Source organism: Cinclus cinclus, chromosome 20 (assembly GCF_963662255.1).
Source record: "Cinclus cinclus chromosome 20, bCinCin1.1, whole genome shotgun sequence".
In the NCBI taxonomy this organism is placed as follows: Eukaryota; Metazoa; Chordata; class Aves; order Passeriformes; family Cinclidae; genus Cinclus; species Cinclus cinclus.
The window spans coordinates 8,911,876-8,928,814 of NC_085065.1; the positions used below are offsets into that span (position 1 = coordinate 8,911,876).

The 16,939-nt window shown below is 43.3% G+C and overlaps 1 protein-coding gene across 2 annotated transcripts in view; it reads left to right on the forward strand.

Moving 5' to 3' along the window:
• RHBDL3 (rhomboid like 3) overlaps positions 1–15,370 on the forward strand; it is a 54,849-nt gene extending 39,479 nt beyond the window's left edge. For both annotated transcript variants that reach the window (XM_062506272.1, XM_062506273.1), the window contains 6 exons: positions 4,141–4,365; positions 5,061–5,209; positions 9,461–9,573; positions 11,670–11,770; positions 14,318–14,378; positions 15,099–15,370. In XM_062506272.1, coding sequence (XP_062362256.1) covers positions 4,141–4,365; positions 5,061–5,209; positions 9,461–9,573; positions 11,670–11,770; positions 14,318–14,378; positions 15,099–15,370 — 921 coding nt within the window. The remainder of the gene's footprint in view (positions 1–4,140; positions 4,366–5,060; positions 5,210–9,460; positions 9,574–11,669; positions 11,771–14,317; positions 14,379–15,098) is intronic.
• Positions 15,371–16,939: the final 1,569 nt, after the last annotated feature.

Below are 16,939 nucleotides of genomic sequence, written 5' to 3' on the forward strand. Positions count from 1 at the left end.
ACAGGCTAATTCTACCTCGTTTTTAGTGTGAACAACATACATTTTTGAAGCACCATGTAACAATGTTATTTGGACCACAACCTTAGTCTTGTCCTGCAAGCAATGTTCTTTCAAGTAACCTTGAAATTTGAAAGTGTTTTACCTTTTCTATTGGAAGTGCTGGAAGGCCTAAGCCTGGCACATTTAATAGGAATCAGGCAAAACCTTGAGCAGAGATAATTTATTTTGTCTCTCCTGCCTCTTTCTTTGAATCCCTAGAGTAAACCACTGCTTGGTCAAATCAGATCAGAATGTTGGTTTTTGGTATTCAGGTTTTTTGCCTTTGATACTGTTTGGGAAAGGTTGGCTCAGAGGATGTGAACATCTGTGGCAGATGAACTTAATGCTGAGATATGGATTTTGGGAAAAGCTGTCTCTACCCACATTAGCATTTTGTAGAAGTGTGGGCAGAGGGAAGGAAATAAATGTGAATCTTGAAAGCAAAATTGATTGGAGAGGTTGCATTTGTAAGTAAAGTGGGTTATAAAACTGGAGCTGGCAGAGGCTTTTTAAAAGCCTGTGCTAAAATCTGATTTAGTCTTCTGTGTCTTGGAGGATCAGAGCTGAATGCATTGCCTGTCACAGAGCTGCCTGTGTTTAAAAATAGCTTGAGACCAGTCTCAAAGATGCCAATACATAATGGGCAGAAATCCATGTTTTTCAAAACCTTCTGAGAGAGGCTGAATAAAACCATAGAAAGGGTAATGTGCCCCACACAAGCCCTGAAACTGGAGATGGGGGAAATACTATATGACTTGGTTATTGATTATCTAGAGGTAGCCACAGTACTACAGATATCCAAGGAACACAGAGAAATTGGTCTGCTAGTGGGGATGGACAACTTCCTTTGCAAGTTGCAGATTATCACAGAGTAACTTTAGAGTGCCATGTGTACTAAACAAAAGCAGGCCTTTGTACTTCATCAAAGTTTGTCACTGTGCTATTCTTGAGAGTAAGGACTCATCCTAAATGTTGGCATTTTCAGTGTTGAAGACAGGTTCAGATTTAAGTAAGAAAAAATGTTCCTTTTGCACAGAGGTGTCAAACCCAGCCCTTGAGCAGAGCTCTAGCACTAAGCCTTGGTTTGTTTTGGTAAGGTGATACCAAAGGGCAGAGGTGGCAGCACCTGGGTACCAGTCAGCTCAGCTTGGCTCTTCTGCAAGGGAAATTTCTTTCTCTGTGCATCACACCATTTTGCGGGCAGGAAAGACTAAGAGAATGTGTTGCTCCCCACTGCTATCTTCTCTCTCCACATACTGTTTGCTCTACCCATCTGCTTGCAGCTTTTATATCAGGCTCATTAAAGAAGTCCTAGATCAATTGCCTGAAAAGAAGTGAGGTAGGCTGCCCTGGGCTCCTGGAGCCATGATAATGTGCAGGCCAACAATAGGCCTAGTGTTCTTTCAGCTGATGATTAAATACTTGGCTCATAAATACCAATATTATGTAATTCAAAAATCAAGTCAGAAAATTGTGACCATATGTGAGATTCTGGGAAGATCTGAGTCTTTCAAAGTCAATCTGAGGAATAAAATAGTCTTCTCTTCAAGAATTGGTCAGAGCAGCAATAGTGACTTAATGTTCTGTCTCTCCTCATGCCCATCTCCTCCTATCTTGATCCAAAGGCCTGTGGAGTTATGTAAGTAGGACCGGGACCGTTGTGTTTGCTTGAGCCCTGGCATTCAGCTGTGCTGTCTCTTTAGAGATCATCTCCTCCTTGGTGCCATGGGCAATGCATGCAGGTGGGAACCAGCAGGATGTCTCCTTCCTGAGAGGCCTGATTTTAACAAGGGCTAAGAACATCCACTCATCCACATCTTGTGGGATTGTGGGGGCTTTTCAGCATGTCTGGCACACTCCTGACACTGTGTCCCTGCCTCAACAGGGTGTAAAACCATGCCAAGACTGCAGCATGTAGAGGCAACCTGGACCTTCTTTCCATATCCTTTGCTCTAAAGAAGATCTGGCAAATATTTTCACGCCCCTTCCATGTTAGCTTCTGTGTGGGGTGTGAAAAGTCCTGGGACTGATTTCCCTCTCTGGAAGGAGGAAGGCAGAGCTTTCTGCTGAACAGTAGTCCAGTTTCTCACCTCCTCAGGAGAGCCAGTGAAGGCTTTGGTCATCTGAGGTATGACTTACAATGATCCTGCAATATTTTGCTCTTAAATCTAAGAAGACCTTGCCCCTCTGTTTTCTTTTTAGTATGTTGAGGAACACCTTCGGAAATATCATGGTGATGAATTTGCAGTGCCCTGGCTGTTTTCTGGACTCCATGGGCAGCACAAGCATAATTGCAGAGAGGACATTGGACTGATGGAGCTGTGCTGAGTTCAGGTGACTGAGAACTGAGCCAGTCACTTGTGTCATAGTCAACAGTAACAGACAAGTTCAGGGATGCCTCCATTAAGATCCTCTGCTCAACAGATGCAAGGAAATCTTTGTTATGAGCCTAACCATGGACATCAGCGGCCTTTGGAGTTTCCTGCCCATCTCCCTTGGCAGTCGCTCCACTTTGTGGACTTTTATTTTCTTCTTTGTTTTTCTGCTTTTTTTCCCAGAAATGGTCTTTTAAAAGTGATTTCTGAATGAATGAAGGAAAGAGGGAGCAAAGGAGAAATGCCAAAATGGAGAGAGTTGTTAGGGTAAAACATCTTCTCACTGAAACAACTCAAAGAGAACAACAACAACAAATTTTTTCCCCAGTTTAAAAAAAAATATAAGAAGATCAATTGACAGTCAATGATCCTCTGTATTGGAGGGACAGACTACAAATGAAGGCTAAGGAGGGATGGGCAGAGTGGGTCACAGTGCTATCACCTCAGATGGCCCCTTGCCTTCCTCCAGTGATTAACAGGAGATGACTCCCCACAGTGATTACTGTGTTTAAGCAGCTTGGTCCAGCTTGGAACAATTCCCTGACTGACTGGGCACTGACAGCACAAACTCTGGGCTTTGCTGACTTTGGGATATCAGCTGAAACCTGCACGATCCAAGATAACTGGAAGCCAATGCTGTTGAGTGTCATCTCTTGCTTGGTTTTGGGAGGCTGGAGGTGCTGGTGGTTTGAGAGCAGATAACAGTTCTTTCAGAAGAAGGACCAGGCTGTCATGTTTGTTTTGCTGCCTGTTACAGTAGAAGGTTCCCCTGCAGCAGCCTGTGTACACAGTGAGCCTTTGGAGCTCTCTGCTAAAGATTCAGCCAGTAGAGAGAGTGGCTGTAATGCATCAGGTTTTTTTGACATCAGGGCTAATTAACAATTATACAAATCTTGGAGTAAGCTCTTTCAGACCTGGTTTGTTCCCCCGCCCCCAGCAGGCTAAGCAGAAGATTCCATCTGCCTAATTTGCAAATGCAATTGCTTTAATTATGCATCCAAACTGGGAAAGTGTATGCTCAACAAGATAGACAGCTAAATCTATGCATGTAAGGTGATAATGCATGTACAAATTGGCTGTAAGCCTGTGCCATCTCAGAACCTGTTCCCTCTGAGGATAATTTATGAAAAAAGCATTGTAAAGAGACTTGCAAGCTTACAGGAGCTAAGGCAGCCTGTACAGCCAATTAATTTGTTTTTTGTTGCTGTTGCTCAGGCAGTTTTGTTTTACACAAAGAGATAATTTTCTTTGCCCAGAACTAACTCCTGCCACAAGGGTTAGCTGTGCTGTGAAAGTGCCTGCTGCTACATTTGAGAAATGTTCTGCCCCAAGGCTGCAGGGAAGTGTGATAGAGAAGGGGGAGCAGAGGGAAGGAGGACACAGGAATATGGATTGTGATAATTGATGATGAAGACAGCATGGAAGTCTGGAGTATGAGCCACAGAGTTCTGCTAGGTGCATTAGCAGCTTCTGCTCTGCCTTGCCAGAGTTCTGCCCTGACCTCATTTATTGGCATCATAACGGCAGACCTTGGTACTGGTTTTCCTTGCACCCCAAGTAGGTGCCATTGATCCTGTCTTTGTCCCAAGACTTGGTTCCTAAAGCTCAGCCTGGTGGTGGCTTCCTGCCTGCCTGGATCTGTGCTACCAAACTGGCACTATTCTCTCTGATGGCTGTGCCAGGCTTAGCTTTCTACTCACGGTTTCTTCCTTTCCCTTTTACCCAGATGAGCAACAAAAGGTCCAACAGTTTCCGCCAAGCCATCCTGCAGGGGAACAGGAGGCTGTGCAGCAAGGCCCTGCTGGAGGAGACGGGGCTGAGCTTGTCTCAGAGGCTGATCCGGCACGTGGCCTACGAGACCCTCCCGCGGGAGATCGACCGCAAGTGGTACTACGACAGCTACACCTGCTGCCCCCCACCCTGGTTCATGATCACCATCACTCTTGTAGAGGCAAGTGCCCTCCCTGGGAGCCACTCACACTGCCAAAGGCTCTGCTGGGACACAGTCAGGGGTTAGAGAGGGACTCGTTCGGACCTGGACGAGGACAGACGTGAAGCTGGTGGCCATTTTGGTTACCTGTTGGGGTGTGTTTAAGTCGAGACTCTGACCCTGTCATTGGAACAATTTTTGTATGTGACTACATAGTTTGGGAAACTAGAGCAAAACTGATGAGGAGTGAAAACAAGACAGTTCTAGAGAAATGGGTAAGTTAATAGAATTAGAAATTTCTATAAAGTTACCTCTGTTCTGTGAGTGGAGAGAAAAAGGAGGGGAGGGAACCTCTGGGTTAAATATTTTGATCTGCTCATGTGTTTCCCAAATGAGATCTTTGCACATTTGCTGAGTAATGTGCTCAAGTAAGTACAGAGTAGGATATGACAATGATAGTAGAGTGCTGACTGGGAGGAGCCAGTTCCTCTGACTCAGGGACTGGTGTGTTACAGAAGACAGCAAATAGAGTTATAGCAATGTGCTACAGGATCCTCAAAACAGGAAATTTTCATGCTGTGTGAAGCTGTCAATGGGGAGAAAAGCTTTTGTATATATTACTTTTTTCTCCATTATTTTGAGCTAAAACGTTTTTGGGTTTTTTTTTTTTTGTGAGAAAAGGCATTTGCAACCAATTAATCTCTCTGCTTTTCTAGGTTGCCTTTTTTCTTTATAATGGAGTGGTCTTAGACAGATTTGTGCTGCAAGTCAGCCACCCCTTGTACCTGAAGAATGCATTACTGTACCATCCCCAGCTTCGGGCCCAGGCTTGGAGGTACCTAACCTACATATTCATGCATGCAGGGTGAGTACTTACAAACAGTTCAGGTTCCCCAGAGAGAAGGAGGAAGTGACAGAATCAACTCAGAATTTATTTTTTGAAACTCAATTATAAATTCTGTGTAACAATCTGAAGATGTTGTGGAGTGTTGGGCAATAAGGGTGCAAACCTTCACAGTTCTCTGAAGGGAGAAGGCAACAAAAGGAACTTAACAGATACTACTCTTCTCCCCAGCAGTGTTGGGACCACACTTTCTTCTTACTATGCACTTCCTAAAACCAGGTCAAAGCCCAGCATTCCACTAAAGGTGGTAGAACAAGTCTGCAAAGATGCTGGACTGGTATTTAAAAACTAGAGGGTGTTGGAAAGGACAATTTAATTCCCTGTGCCTGGGACGTGTCATCTCTCAGTAATATTGGTCCCTTCTAAGGGGACTGAGATAATGCCTAGAAGGTTGTATCAAGTCTGAACTCCCATTTTGTACATACTGGGCAAGCACTAGTGTTCTGAAGAGCTGACAATCTCGAGTGACCAGATGGAAAGGAAATGGTCCATCTCATGCAAAATGAAGGTGCACAGTGAAATGAATCCTCCCTCCTTCATCCCATGGGAAGTATGTAGCAGACTTGAGAAGAATGTACAAGGTGTGGGGATTCTAACTCTGCTCTTCTCAGCTGTGCTAGTCCTCACAAAATTTAAATAGACTTAATTGATTTTTGTGATGCCATGGTGATGAGTAAGTGTCACTGGAAAGTTCATCCCTTTACAAAGCATTCTACCCCCTCTGAGCAGTTTATCAGATCATTATCTTCACACTTTCTTGGCAGATAATTGCAATTTTCTTTAATTCTGTCATTGAAAAATGACAGCAACAAGCCTTTTAGTAGTAGTGTAGTTTGCAACTGCATAAGGATCCTTTGTTCTTAAATAGAAAGCCTGTATTTCCATCAGTCCATGTTCTTCTATGAAAGGCCAGAAAGATCAAGTTGATCTTTGTCTTTTTCCATGTCTCTGATAGAAGACATGCACACCATGGAATAACTTCCTTGGTGTGTAATTGCCCTGGAGCACAAGATGTGCCCCAGATCTCTGGATAACAAAAGGCTCCACACAAGGGAAGAGTAGGGAAAAGTTTTTAGAAGAAGCTTCTGAATGTGGCAACATCTGTCCTCTGTGTGCTGAATCCCTCCAAAGAGCCCATATTCCATAGATTTCATCCTGTAAGTGGGGACTACTGGGTTTAGGCATGAGGCTGGTTACATAAAATGAGAAGCGAAAATAAGAAAATTTCACTGAAAATATGGGGGAAACTGGGCTTGTAAAAGAAGGAAACACTTGATTTTAACTAATGTTAGTTAGTTTGTATTTAGGCTTTTTTTGATGGTGGTTGTGTTTTACCATATTTGTTTCTATGACTACAGATTGCTTTAGGATACACTGGAGGAGAAACACCCGCACAAGGACGATTTTCGCAGCACTAAATGCCTTTCCATGGCATGCTTTTCTAACCTGTGCCAGGTCACCCTTATAGCAGGCAGTTGTCTGGCATACTTCACACTTGCTGACCAAAAAATCCTTCAGGTTTATTTCACCTCTGGCTGGCTCAAAGTGGAACAGTGGAAGGTGGTGAGCAGGGGACTCATCATGATGGATTCCAAGTCCTTTAGCTGCACAACCTTTAAAACAATGGAGAGTCCCACTGGAACAATAAACCTTGTGATTTATCTGCAGTATCTGGAGTTAAGCTAAATGTTCCTTTATTTCTAACTTCTCTGTGTTAAACTCCTTTCTTGTGAGGGAAACAGACAAATCTTAGAAAGGTAATAATGGTTTTTAGTGGACACCCATCCTCTCATTTTCAGATGAGAGGATAACACAATGCCATGGGTCTATTGTTATCCTGCCTCCAGCTGAGACTTTTAAATGGTAATGTGGACTGCTCCTTAATTTAGTGCACTCAGTCTTTTTTTTGAAGAGCAAGTGGCAGCCAGAAGGTGTTTGAGAAGGCAGCAGTTGCTAAGGCTTGTCTGGCTGTGACTCCAGAAAGATTCCAAAAATGCACAGTCTGTGTGTTGGTTCTGATGGAGGGAGCTTTGTCAAGGGTTGAAAAGGCAAAGTTGTAAATTCTGCCCTTCTGTTTTCATGGAAAGTAGTTGATATCTGAAGCTCACACACTTGTATAACTGCCATAACTAATGACTTGCATTGATGCTCAGTCCCATTTGTTTGGTCCCAGGGAAGGAGAAAGTCCTTAATAAATCAATGAAATTGTCATTTCAAGAATGACACATTCAGCACTGGCAAAGGGTAATTATATTTTATGGCTTCTTATTGACTCTGGTGCCTTCAAAGCTTTTAGCATGATGGGGAAGAGAAGTGAATGGGATTGCTCCTGGGAAGTCTTTTAAGAACAGCTGTGAATTAGAGAATTCACTTCAGAGTCCAGGATAAACTTTGCTGAGCTCTTACAAAAGCTTCCTTTGAAATATAAGACTCGGTGCTTTGTGTGGATATTTCAGGTGCCACCTCATGATGTTGACTGTGTGCCAGCCAAAGCTTCTTCCCTCTCCTCTGTGAAAGGGCACTTGGATGTTTTGACTCATCCCAGTGCTCTCAGTTTGACCTTTGCTGGTTGTTCCTAATTTAATTCCCTGCATACTGTGAGCATGCGGGATCAGAGTGAGCGCTGACCATGCCCAGTGGCTTTAAAAGGCTTGAGGAAGGTAATAAAAGAACTCAGTTACACGCAGCAGTTTCCCATGATGAAAAATTGCAGTGCTGAGTGTGCAGGAGGGAAATCCATCTTTGGAGAGAAATTCTGTGGAATTCTTATAATATATAAGATACCAGGAGAGGACTATTTTCTGCTGTATAATTTCTAGCACTTTTTTCCAGTCCAACTTTAAATTCTCATTTATGAGACTGTTCTGTCATTACTGCATCTGACAATCAGTGTTTTTCTCTACTGAATATGAGAAATTGCTATGGTAACATGAAAAAGATCAAAACAGTGGAAATGCATATACCTTAAACCAAAGTTTGCTAGTGCCTGCCTGTGAGCAACTCTTTTCTTGTATAAGATGGGATGTATATTTTCAAGGCATTAGGTACTTTGCTCTCTTTTCCCCAGTAGATGTTGGCCTTCTGTGTTAAGGGTGTCATTTACCTCTGTGTCATTTAGATCCATCTGTTTCATAAGCAGGTTCTCTTCATACAAAAAGCAGCATACCCTTGGCTCCAGTGGGATGCCACCATTCAGTGAGGTCACAGTCCTGCAAGCCCAGGGTAAATCTCAGACATTAGCAGAGTGTTGAGGACCCTGTTCAAGGCCTGTTGTTGTTACTACCTGTGTGTGGGAGATCCTGCAGATGAATATCTGTATAGAGCTCTGAAAAGTGGCAGGACAGGTTTGTTAAGTAGCATTGATTAAAGCAACAGGGAACTTGGGTTGAAGCTATTGATTCAGCTCAGGGGAAATCTGCTGCACTGGAGTCTTGACCCAAGATGCACATCTGAGCTGTCACACTCCACCTGCAGGCTGCAATAGTGGGGCTTTCTGAAAGAGTTCCCTCAGCCCAGCTTCATCCTGTATGTTCAACAGGAGTTTTGCTATTGACTGTAATGGGAACAAGGGTGGATGAAGAGAAAGCATCAGTGAGTACACCTGGGCACAGGAACAGAGATCAAAATACCCTCTACTTCTCATTCTGACCATTGAAGTAGGCACAGCAGAAAAGAGTGAGGGCCAGACATCCCATAACTGTAAAGCACATTATGGCACCAGGGAATGGTAGCTCTCCTGGAACTTGCACTTCACCTCATTCTTAACAACCACTCCCCATTGTGGCAGTGTGATGTGTGCAGGGAAAAGTGAAATGATTAGGAGGGAAGAAGGTCACATTTCTGATTTCTATTCCAGGCTCTGCTGCCATCTTGCCTCTTTTTTTTTTTTTTTTTTTTGACAAGTCATTTAACTTCAAGAAAAAAATAAGAAAGAAAAAGAGAAAAAAATGTCTGAATGAACCAAACATTGTAGGAGGGTGGGTCTTTGGCTGAAAGGACCTGGATGGATACAAAAAAGATAAAAGCAGCAAGGAGGGAAGAAACATTGCAACTCTGGGTCTGATTTTTTCTGGAATCACTGTTTTTCCCAGCACTAGTCTACTTACGTGAATTGGGTGCTATTTGATTTTTTCCAAGATATGTGTGTCTCAGTGGCAGAGAAAGGAGATGAAGAGTTGGGAAGAGGACAACTGTTGTTTTTCCTTACTGCAGGATAGAACACCTTGGGCTCAATGTTGTCCTTCAGCTCTTGGTTGGGGTTCCTCTGGAAATGGTGCACGGAGCTGCGAGGATCAGTTTTGTGTACGTTGCAGGAGTTGTGGCAGGTAGGTGACACCTCTGCATGCCCCAGATGGAGAAGCAGTGAAAATGGTCTGTGCTAGCTTTTGAGTTGGAGAAAAGTTTTGTGATATTTGGGATTAGGAGAGAAGCATTCATTGATTGTCTGTGCATTGAAATCCTTCGAGGGGCTGGACACAGAAAATACGGTACAATTCTATTTCTATGTAGCCGTAGACTGTGTTTAGGAGACCTACTAAAAATGCACCAACTACCTGTTATTTTAAAATAGCCTTGCTTTAGATAATCTTCCTGAATGTAGAGTCATGATGGCCCTGTGTCAGATCTTCCTCCATTTGTCCTATCACCTTTCTACAGCCTTAGTAAGCAAGAAGTATTTGGTCATGAGCAGTGCACAGAAATCTGGAAAATTAATTTCATCATTAAGCCATGGGGTCTGATTGATTTTTAGTTTGTGCTGAATTGCTTTTATTTATGCTTGGGATTTCCGGCAGTTTGGAGGTGATGGAAGTTAGCTGACAATAGATCATCATCTAACTAAAACAGGAGGAGGGTGTGAAAACCACCAAGAGCTTTACAGTGGAACTCAGACAGAGATTGATTACCTTAGTTCAAGATTTATAGTGTTTGTTTGTTTTTTTACAGCCACATAATTATTTTTCTTCCATAATAAACAGATAAACCCTCTGTAGAATGGGCTGCATTGGGTACTAATAAATCCTGCATTCCAGGAAAGAGACTGTGGAAAGAATAAATGGACTAGGACACAGCACTAGGCATGGTACAAACACCAATGGTATTTAATGCAGAGAAAGGAGTTAGCAAAGCAGCTCCACTGTCTCCTGACTGTTATTTTAACCAGCACTAACAAAAGTGGTGCCCAAATTGCAACTTTCCAGACATAGCTTTTCTATACAGATACACCTACCAAACCACAGGGAATCACTGATATCTTAGCCAGTTATGAAACATCCTTTATTCTTTGTCATGTGCCAGGAGAGAGGGAAATGGGTATATTGATGCTGAGGCAATATAAAAATAACTCAGCTCCTAAATGATCAGGAACAGACAGTAAAATGTAGTTAGGCCACAACTTTTATGGTTCTTTTTCATTTGTCTGGCTTTATTAAGAAGACACATTAAGACTGGCAATTGAGGCACTCAGTGCAGTGTCTGATTACTTAAGTAATCAAGTAAGTTCTTATTACTCCTTCATTTATTTCTCATGAACTTTTTCCTTAATAGCAGTGTTTAAGAGCTGAAAAGTCTCAGGGCCATAGAAGGAAGGAGGGAGCTATCAGCAAAGTTGGCTGGTGGAAGTTCAGCACTTTCTTGACCTGGAATCAGTTGGGCAATTAGCAAGGACGTTCATTAGATTCTGTACTACCAAGGACTCTCTCAAGATTTGCCAGTGTCTTTTTCCAATTTCCACTCATCACAAAGATCTTCATTATCTCTTCCTTGTGACAGCAAATCTGCCTTTCCCTCTATCACTCAAATTATTCTTAAAGTCAGCAATGAAAGGAGCTTTGAGCAGATCCAAACCTCCAACTGGGATAGGAAGAAATAACGTCTATGTTTGGCTGTATTGTTATTAGTGGTGCCTTTATGTACTTGACCTGTCATTTTGCTGTCATGTGCCTACTGCCCCCATCCAGGTTATTTTTGACTAGTTTTACTCTGAAGTTTTATGGGTAATAGGTTGTGCTTCAATCGGAGGCCTGTGCCAAGTCCCTAGTCCCTTCTCCCCGTGCTAATAATTTTCTTGCCAACATGGGAGCTACTTCTATTTTATCTTCAGGTGAGAGACAAACACAGACATTTGCCTGTCTCCTGCTTCCTTGTTCTTTCAATCAGGGAATACATGCCTTTTTGCAGCACAAGTTTAAAGACACATTTCTGCCTTGCTTGGCAGCTTTTAAAGTAGGTGGAGAGGAATCAATCAGTCACTGCCTTGACAGGACTGAGTTAGCTTCACCATTCAATCAGTTTTCCCCTCCTTCTCTTTCTGTATTCCTGATCTGCAGCAATTAGCACAAGCAGGCCATAGCAGGAATGTAGGGTAGGAGAGAGTATGTTTGTTTGGTGGGCAATTGTCATAAAACCTTGTTGTTTTCCCCAGGGTCCCTGGCAGTGTCAGTGGCTGACATGAGGGCGCCGGTGGTGGGATCCTCTGGAGGTGTGTATGCTCTTGTCTCTGCTCACCTGGCCAATATTGTGATGGTGAGTACCAGAGTGACTGTCTGACCTCAGAGTGAGCCATATCTGGTGGCCCAAAGGGGTTGGAAGTATGGCCTGACCCAGCTGTTGGTCATTCAGAGCTTGCCCCAGCTAAGAGTCTTGTCTCAGTGGTGTGGTCCTGGAATGGAAATATTACCCTGCACTTGGTGGCTTGGTGCCCTGGTGGCTGGCAGTTTACCAGGACAACCTAAAGATGTTGGTAATCCAAGATTTATCCATGTTCTCCAGGCTATCAGCTCTCCATGCAGTGGCTGCCAAATGTTTGAAAAGCAGACTGGCTCTGCAGAAGCAGCAGACCTGTTTCTGTCTGCATGTGCTATGCATTTTTAGTGAGTATCTAAGGAAATTTATCATTCAGTGGATTCATGTGCAGAATATTCCTTATCTCCATTTGTAAAACCCAATCTGAAGCTGAACCCTGGGTGATCTAGTGATGCATCTTTTTGCTGTTTCACCTCATGAAGTACTTTACAAAGGTGAGCAAAGCCAGCATTGTCATCAAAGCCAGCACTGTCATTCTTCTAAGGCTGGAAACAGGAATTCATCCAACAGGGTCAGCTAGGTGGTGGCAAAACCCAGCACAACTGTCCTGGGGGACTCCTCAGATGACACTGGGCAAAAAAACTTTGCTGATAGAAGATTCATGTGTGGTGGCCTGTTTGTCCTGTACCAGCAATATCAGAGCAGAACAACCATAAAAATGAGGATAATGCTCCTCCCCTGGGTCTGAGTGGGAAAATAATGTGAGGTGGCTGCAATAGAGACAGAAGACCTGTTATATGGGTGCTGGGAGATCTGTGTTTGTGGTGGTGTTGGAGTCAATCCTAAAAGAAAACTTTGTACTTGTTGCTTGTCTGCAGTAAAGTCAGCAGGCTCCAGCTGTGACCCACAGTGGTGCTGCTCCAGACATCTTTGTAACAGCTGGGAAGTTATCCTGAGAGTTATCCTGAGCAGAATTGGTCTCCTTCACCCTCTTTAAGCTTTTCAGAGCATGAATGAGCTGAGGCTATTGTCCAAATTAGGCAGTTGAGTGGTTAGCAGAGAGGTCAGGAGTGGAGGAGAGGGGCTACCCCTATAGCACAGGGTTCCTGCTGGGGCATTGCATCCCTACATGCAGTTCTTTTCAGTGTGATTTGTGTTCCCTCCACCGTGCCAAGGGAAGCTGTTCCCTTCCTCTGTCTTTCAGGGTGGTAGCGCAGACACAGGGGTTTTTAACACCACAATTCACAGGGTTAGAGGGGGACATTGGAGGAAATTCTGGTCTGCTTTAGAGGAAGAGGCTCTTCCAGAGGCGTGTGGAAAGTCTGCAGCAGTTATCTTCCCAGACTTCTTAGAACATCACAAACTCATCTGTCCTTTCACTACTCATTGGCCTCTGCCAAATCTATTTAGCAATTGCTACCTTAGCATCTTTATTTCTCTATTATCCACTGCCCCTCTACTCATCTGAAATTATTTTTGCAGTCTTTCCAGTTCTGGTGGAGGGAGTTTTGTGCTTTCCTTTCCCCCATTGTCTCTCAGTGCTCACTTGTTATCTAGATGTTATCTAGAAGCTCCTGCACACTGAAAGGCATGCTGGCTGTTTGCTGGCAAAGCTCAGTCTGGCACAGCTGGGGAGGGCAGGGACTGTGGCAGAGAGGGTCTCTGCAATCTTCTGTTCCCTCATGCCTCCTGGTAACTAAAGGAAATGGAAACATTTCTGCTTGGAAAAATAAATATTATTGGAATTAAATACATAAAATTACCAACAGGGGGAAGCAATAAAACATGTCACCCCAAGGAAAAGAGTGAGGGGAGGGATTCAAAGCAGCTACATGGAAACAAAAAGGGAAGGAGGCAGCACAGTATTAATCAGCATGAGCTCAGAGCTTTCTAACTGGGTTAGGTCTCTGTGGAGAGAGAAAATCAGTTACTTATTTTGTGGAGGTTGCATTTTTGCCATCCTAAGTGCCATTAGAGATAGTCTGAAGAGTTTACAAGCATCCTTTTTATTTCTTCAGGGTACAAATGCAGAGCTTTTCACAAGAAACCTGATTATCTTGTACCTCAGTCTGCCTTCAATAGGCAAATTTTCATTTAGTCACATAATAATAATAATAATAATAAATAATGTTGTCATACATCTGAGTTTCTCAAAGCTTGATCTCTTTCCTGCTTTAAAATTATGTGCAAGTGGAAAAGGAGGAATTTTAGTATTTCTTTAATGATTTCTGATTATCATTCAGAGATTTTTATTCCACTATAAAAATAATTAATAACCAAGCCTGAAGACAGAGGAGACTAAGTCCAGGCTTTCTTATGGCACTGTTTCCTTGATATGCTTTTATTGAAGTCTTTATTGCTTCTTTATGCTCTGCCAAAGATCTGAGCTCCAGAATTTCAGGGAGCCTGAAGCACACAAAGGAGCACTGAAAAAGCACAGTAGGGCTTGAATGCACTGAGAAGCTGCCTGACAAGTGACAGATGTAAATGTAATATTCCTTCAGGTTTGTGTGCAGCATTACTTTGTTTTCCTTGTCTCTTTTCCAGAATTGGTCAGGAATGAAGTGCCAATTCAAACTGCTGCGCATGGCTGTTGCCTTGATCTGTAGTAAGTACCATACAATGCTTGGCACATGTGCAGCCAGTCCTGTTTTGTTTGTCCTTGTCAAAATAGTTTATGCTGATTCAGAGGGTTTTGACTTTGCAGCAGTTTTGGTAGGAACTTGCAGCTGGACCTTCTGGCAGCAGGAACCACATTGCTCTCCACTGCAGATTTTGGCTTTCAACACAAGCATTTGTAAACAAGGATTTGTCATTAGCCAGCATTTGTAGCTTGTAGTGTTTGTGGAAGAGTGGGACTTAAACATCTTCTCTTTACAGTCTCAAACAGGCAATGCTTTCATAATGATAATACTTGGGTTTCCTAGAGCATGTCTTGTCTGGGATGGCAGCAGCATTATACCCACACTGATGAGTTCTGTTCCAGCCCTATCCCCAGGGAGGCCACAATAAGAGAAACCAAACTATGTGTTCATCACAGACAACTGTCTTCAATTTCTAAATAATTTTTGTTATGGTTTTGGTATAAATTTCAGAAGGTGAATATTCCCCAACCTGTGTACACCCTCACAAACCCAGACCGCTTTCCAGCCACTGCAGAGATCTCAAGTCTGTGTGCCACAACCTTGACATAACCACAGCTTCCCTGTGCTCACCATACAAGGCAATTTCTCCCTCTCTGTCTCCTCAGGCATGCAGTGCTGCCCACAACATGGATTTAAGAAGGGATAAACCTAGAAATTAATTTATTTTTTATTCTTTGTTCCAGTGAGCTTTGAATTTGGAAGAGCCGTGTGGCTGCGTTTCCACCCCTCCGCTTACCCCCCATGCCCCCACCCCAGCTTCATGGCTCACCTGGGAGGGGTGATGGTTGGAATCACCCTTGGTGTCATCATCCTGAGGAACTATGAGCAGAGACTCCAAGATCAGACTTTATGGTGGATCTTCCTTTCTATTTATGTCATTTTTGTCTTGTTTGCCATCTTCTGGAACATTTTTGCCTACAGTCTGTTGGATCTAAAGCTACCTCCCCCTCCTTGAAAACATGGGACAAAAAACTGGAGAGCAGAAGTCATCTGTCAGCTGTGTTCAGTGAATGAAGATGGAGGATCTATTTTTATATTTAACTTAGGGGAGGATGATTCTTCTGAATGCACAAGTGTGCTGGAGGAGGTGCTTAAAGGTCTCATGAAAGAATGGGCTGATCAGTTTGTTCACAAATCCAGCAGGTTCTGTAACTCTGGCTGGCCATGCCCTGCAGTTTCTGCCCTGCACATGGGCACTGACTGCTTGGGTTGCTATCACACATAAATATTTTCTATGGATACTTGTATTTTCCAGGTCAGTGCTGGAATTATGGCCAATTGTTCAGTAAATTTCCTCAATTTTACTGAACACTGAAAGGGAAAAAGACATTTGCTAATTAGAGACTCAAATGGTACAAGGCAGCTTGAGTCTGGTTTCTTGGACACATCTGACTCTTCAGCCATACCAGTGCCACTGTCCAATTACTTGAATGGTTCCTAAGGTATTTTAGCCTATGCTGAAACTTGTCTTGCACAACTTTCAAAGGAATTGGCAGAACTTGATCACACAAAGTGATGGAGACTGGTCTTCAACTGCAGGTCAAATGAAATTGCACTATAAACATTGGGAATCTTAGAGTGTTGTGGACACCCAGCCAGAAGTGACTTTTACTGTGCATGTTTCACTTGATTTTAATTATTTCCCCCCTCCCCAGCCTGCTGTAGCTAGAGGTTGTTTGGATTTTTTGATATTTTGGGGAGGACTTTTTTGAGGGATGAAGAAAAGGAGGGCAAATGTTCATTTGTGATTTTATCAGATGACAATCTGGTGCTGTTTTCTTCTCACTTTTTTTCTGGCCACACTGTCCTGGCATCTGGCCTGCAGTGAGCTCCTAGCAAGAATCTCAACTCTTCCAGCAGATTCTTATTAAGAAAGTGGGATCATGATCAGCTCCAGCAACCCAGGGTGGGAACTATCCAGTATTTACAGCCATACAGTCAATTTGGGGCCAAGTCCACTGAAGACAGTGGAGTTAAATCAGTTTGTATGTAGCACTGGTTTCCCAATGAAATTGAGAGGGTGTTATTTGCTACAGTGATCATTGTGAAATGGATAAAACTTGTTTTAATATGACTTCTAAATTTTGAGGATGCCTCTTCCTGAGGCAATGAATGTTCAGGAGCTCCAGACAACAGCTGGTTGCAATGATGCCTTTTTCTTTAACATTGGTCAAGCCCAGTTCAGGCAATCTGTAAGTGGGCTGTGGCACAGTTCATACAGTTGCCTGCAGTCCTAGAGACCACACAGAGACATCTGTAGCACAAGCAGAGCTTATAGGTACTCTTCTCTGTAAGGTGCTCATTTTGCTCGTCACTTTAGAGAGCTGCCAAATTACAGTCCAGGAATGTTGGTGCCCTCCTTTTCTTTGCCCTTTACCCACCTATTCAATGGTCTGGACAAAGCAGCCATAAGAGTCTCTCCAGACAAACTCCTCTCTTCCTTTTATCTATTTCCTGCTGGTGCCCAGGTGCAGCCACCAGAGTCTTTCACAGCCCATTCCATGGGCACATAGCACTTGTGTTT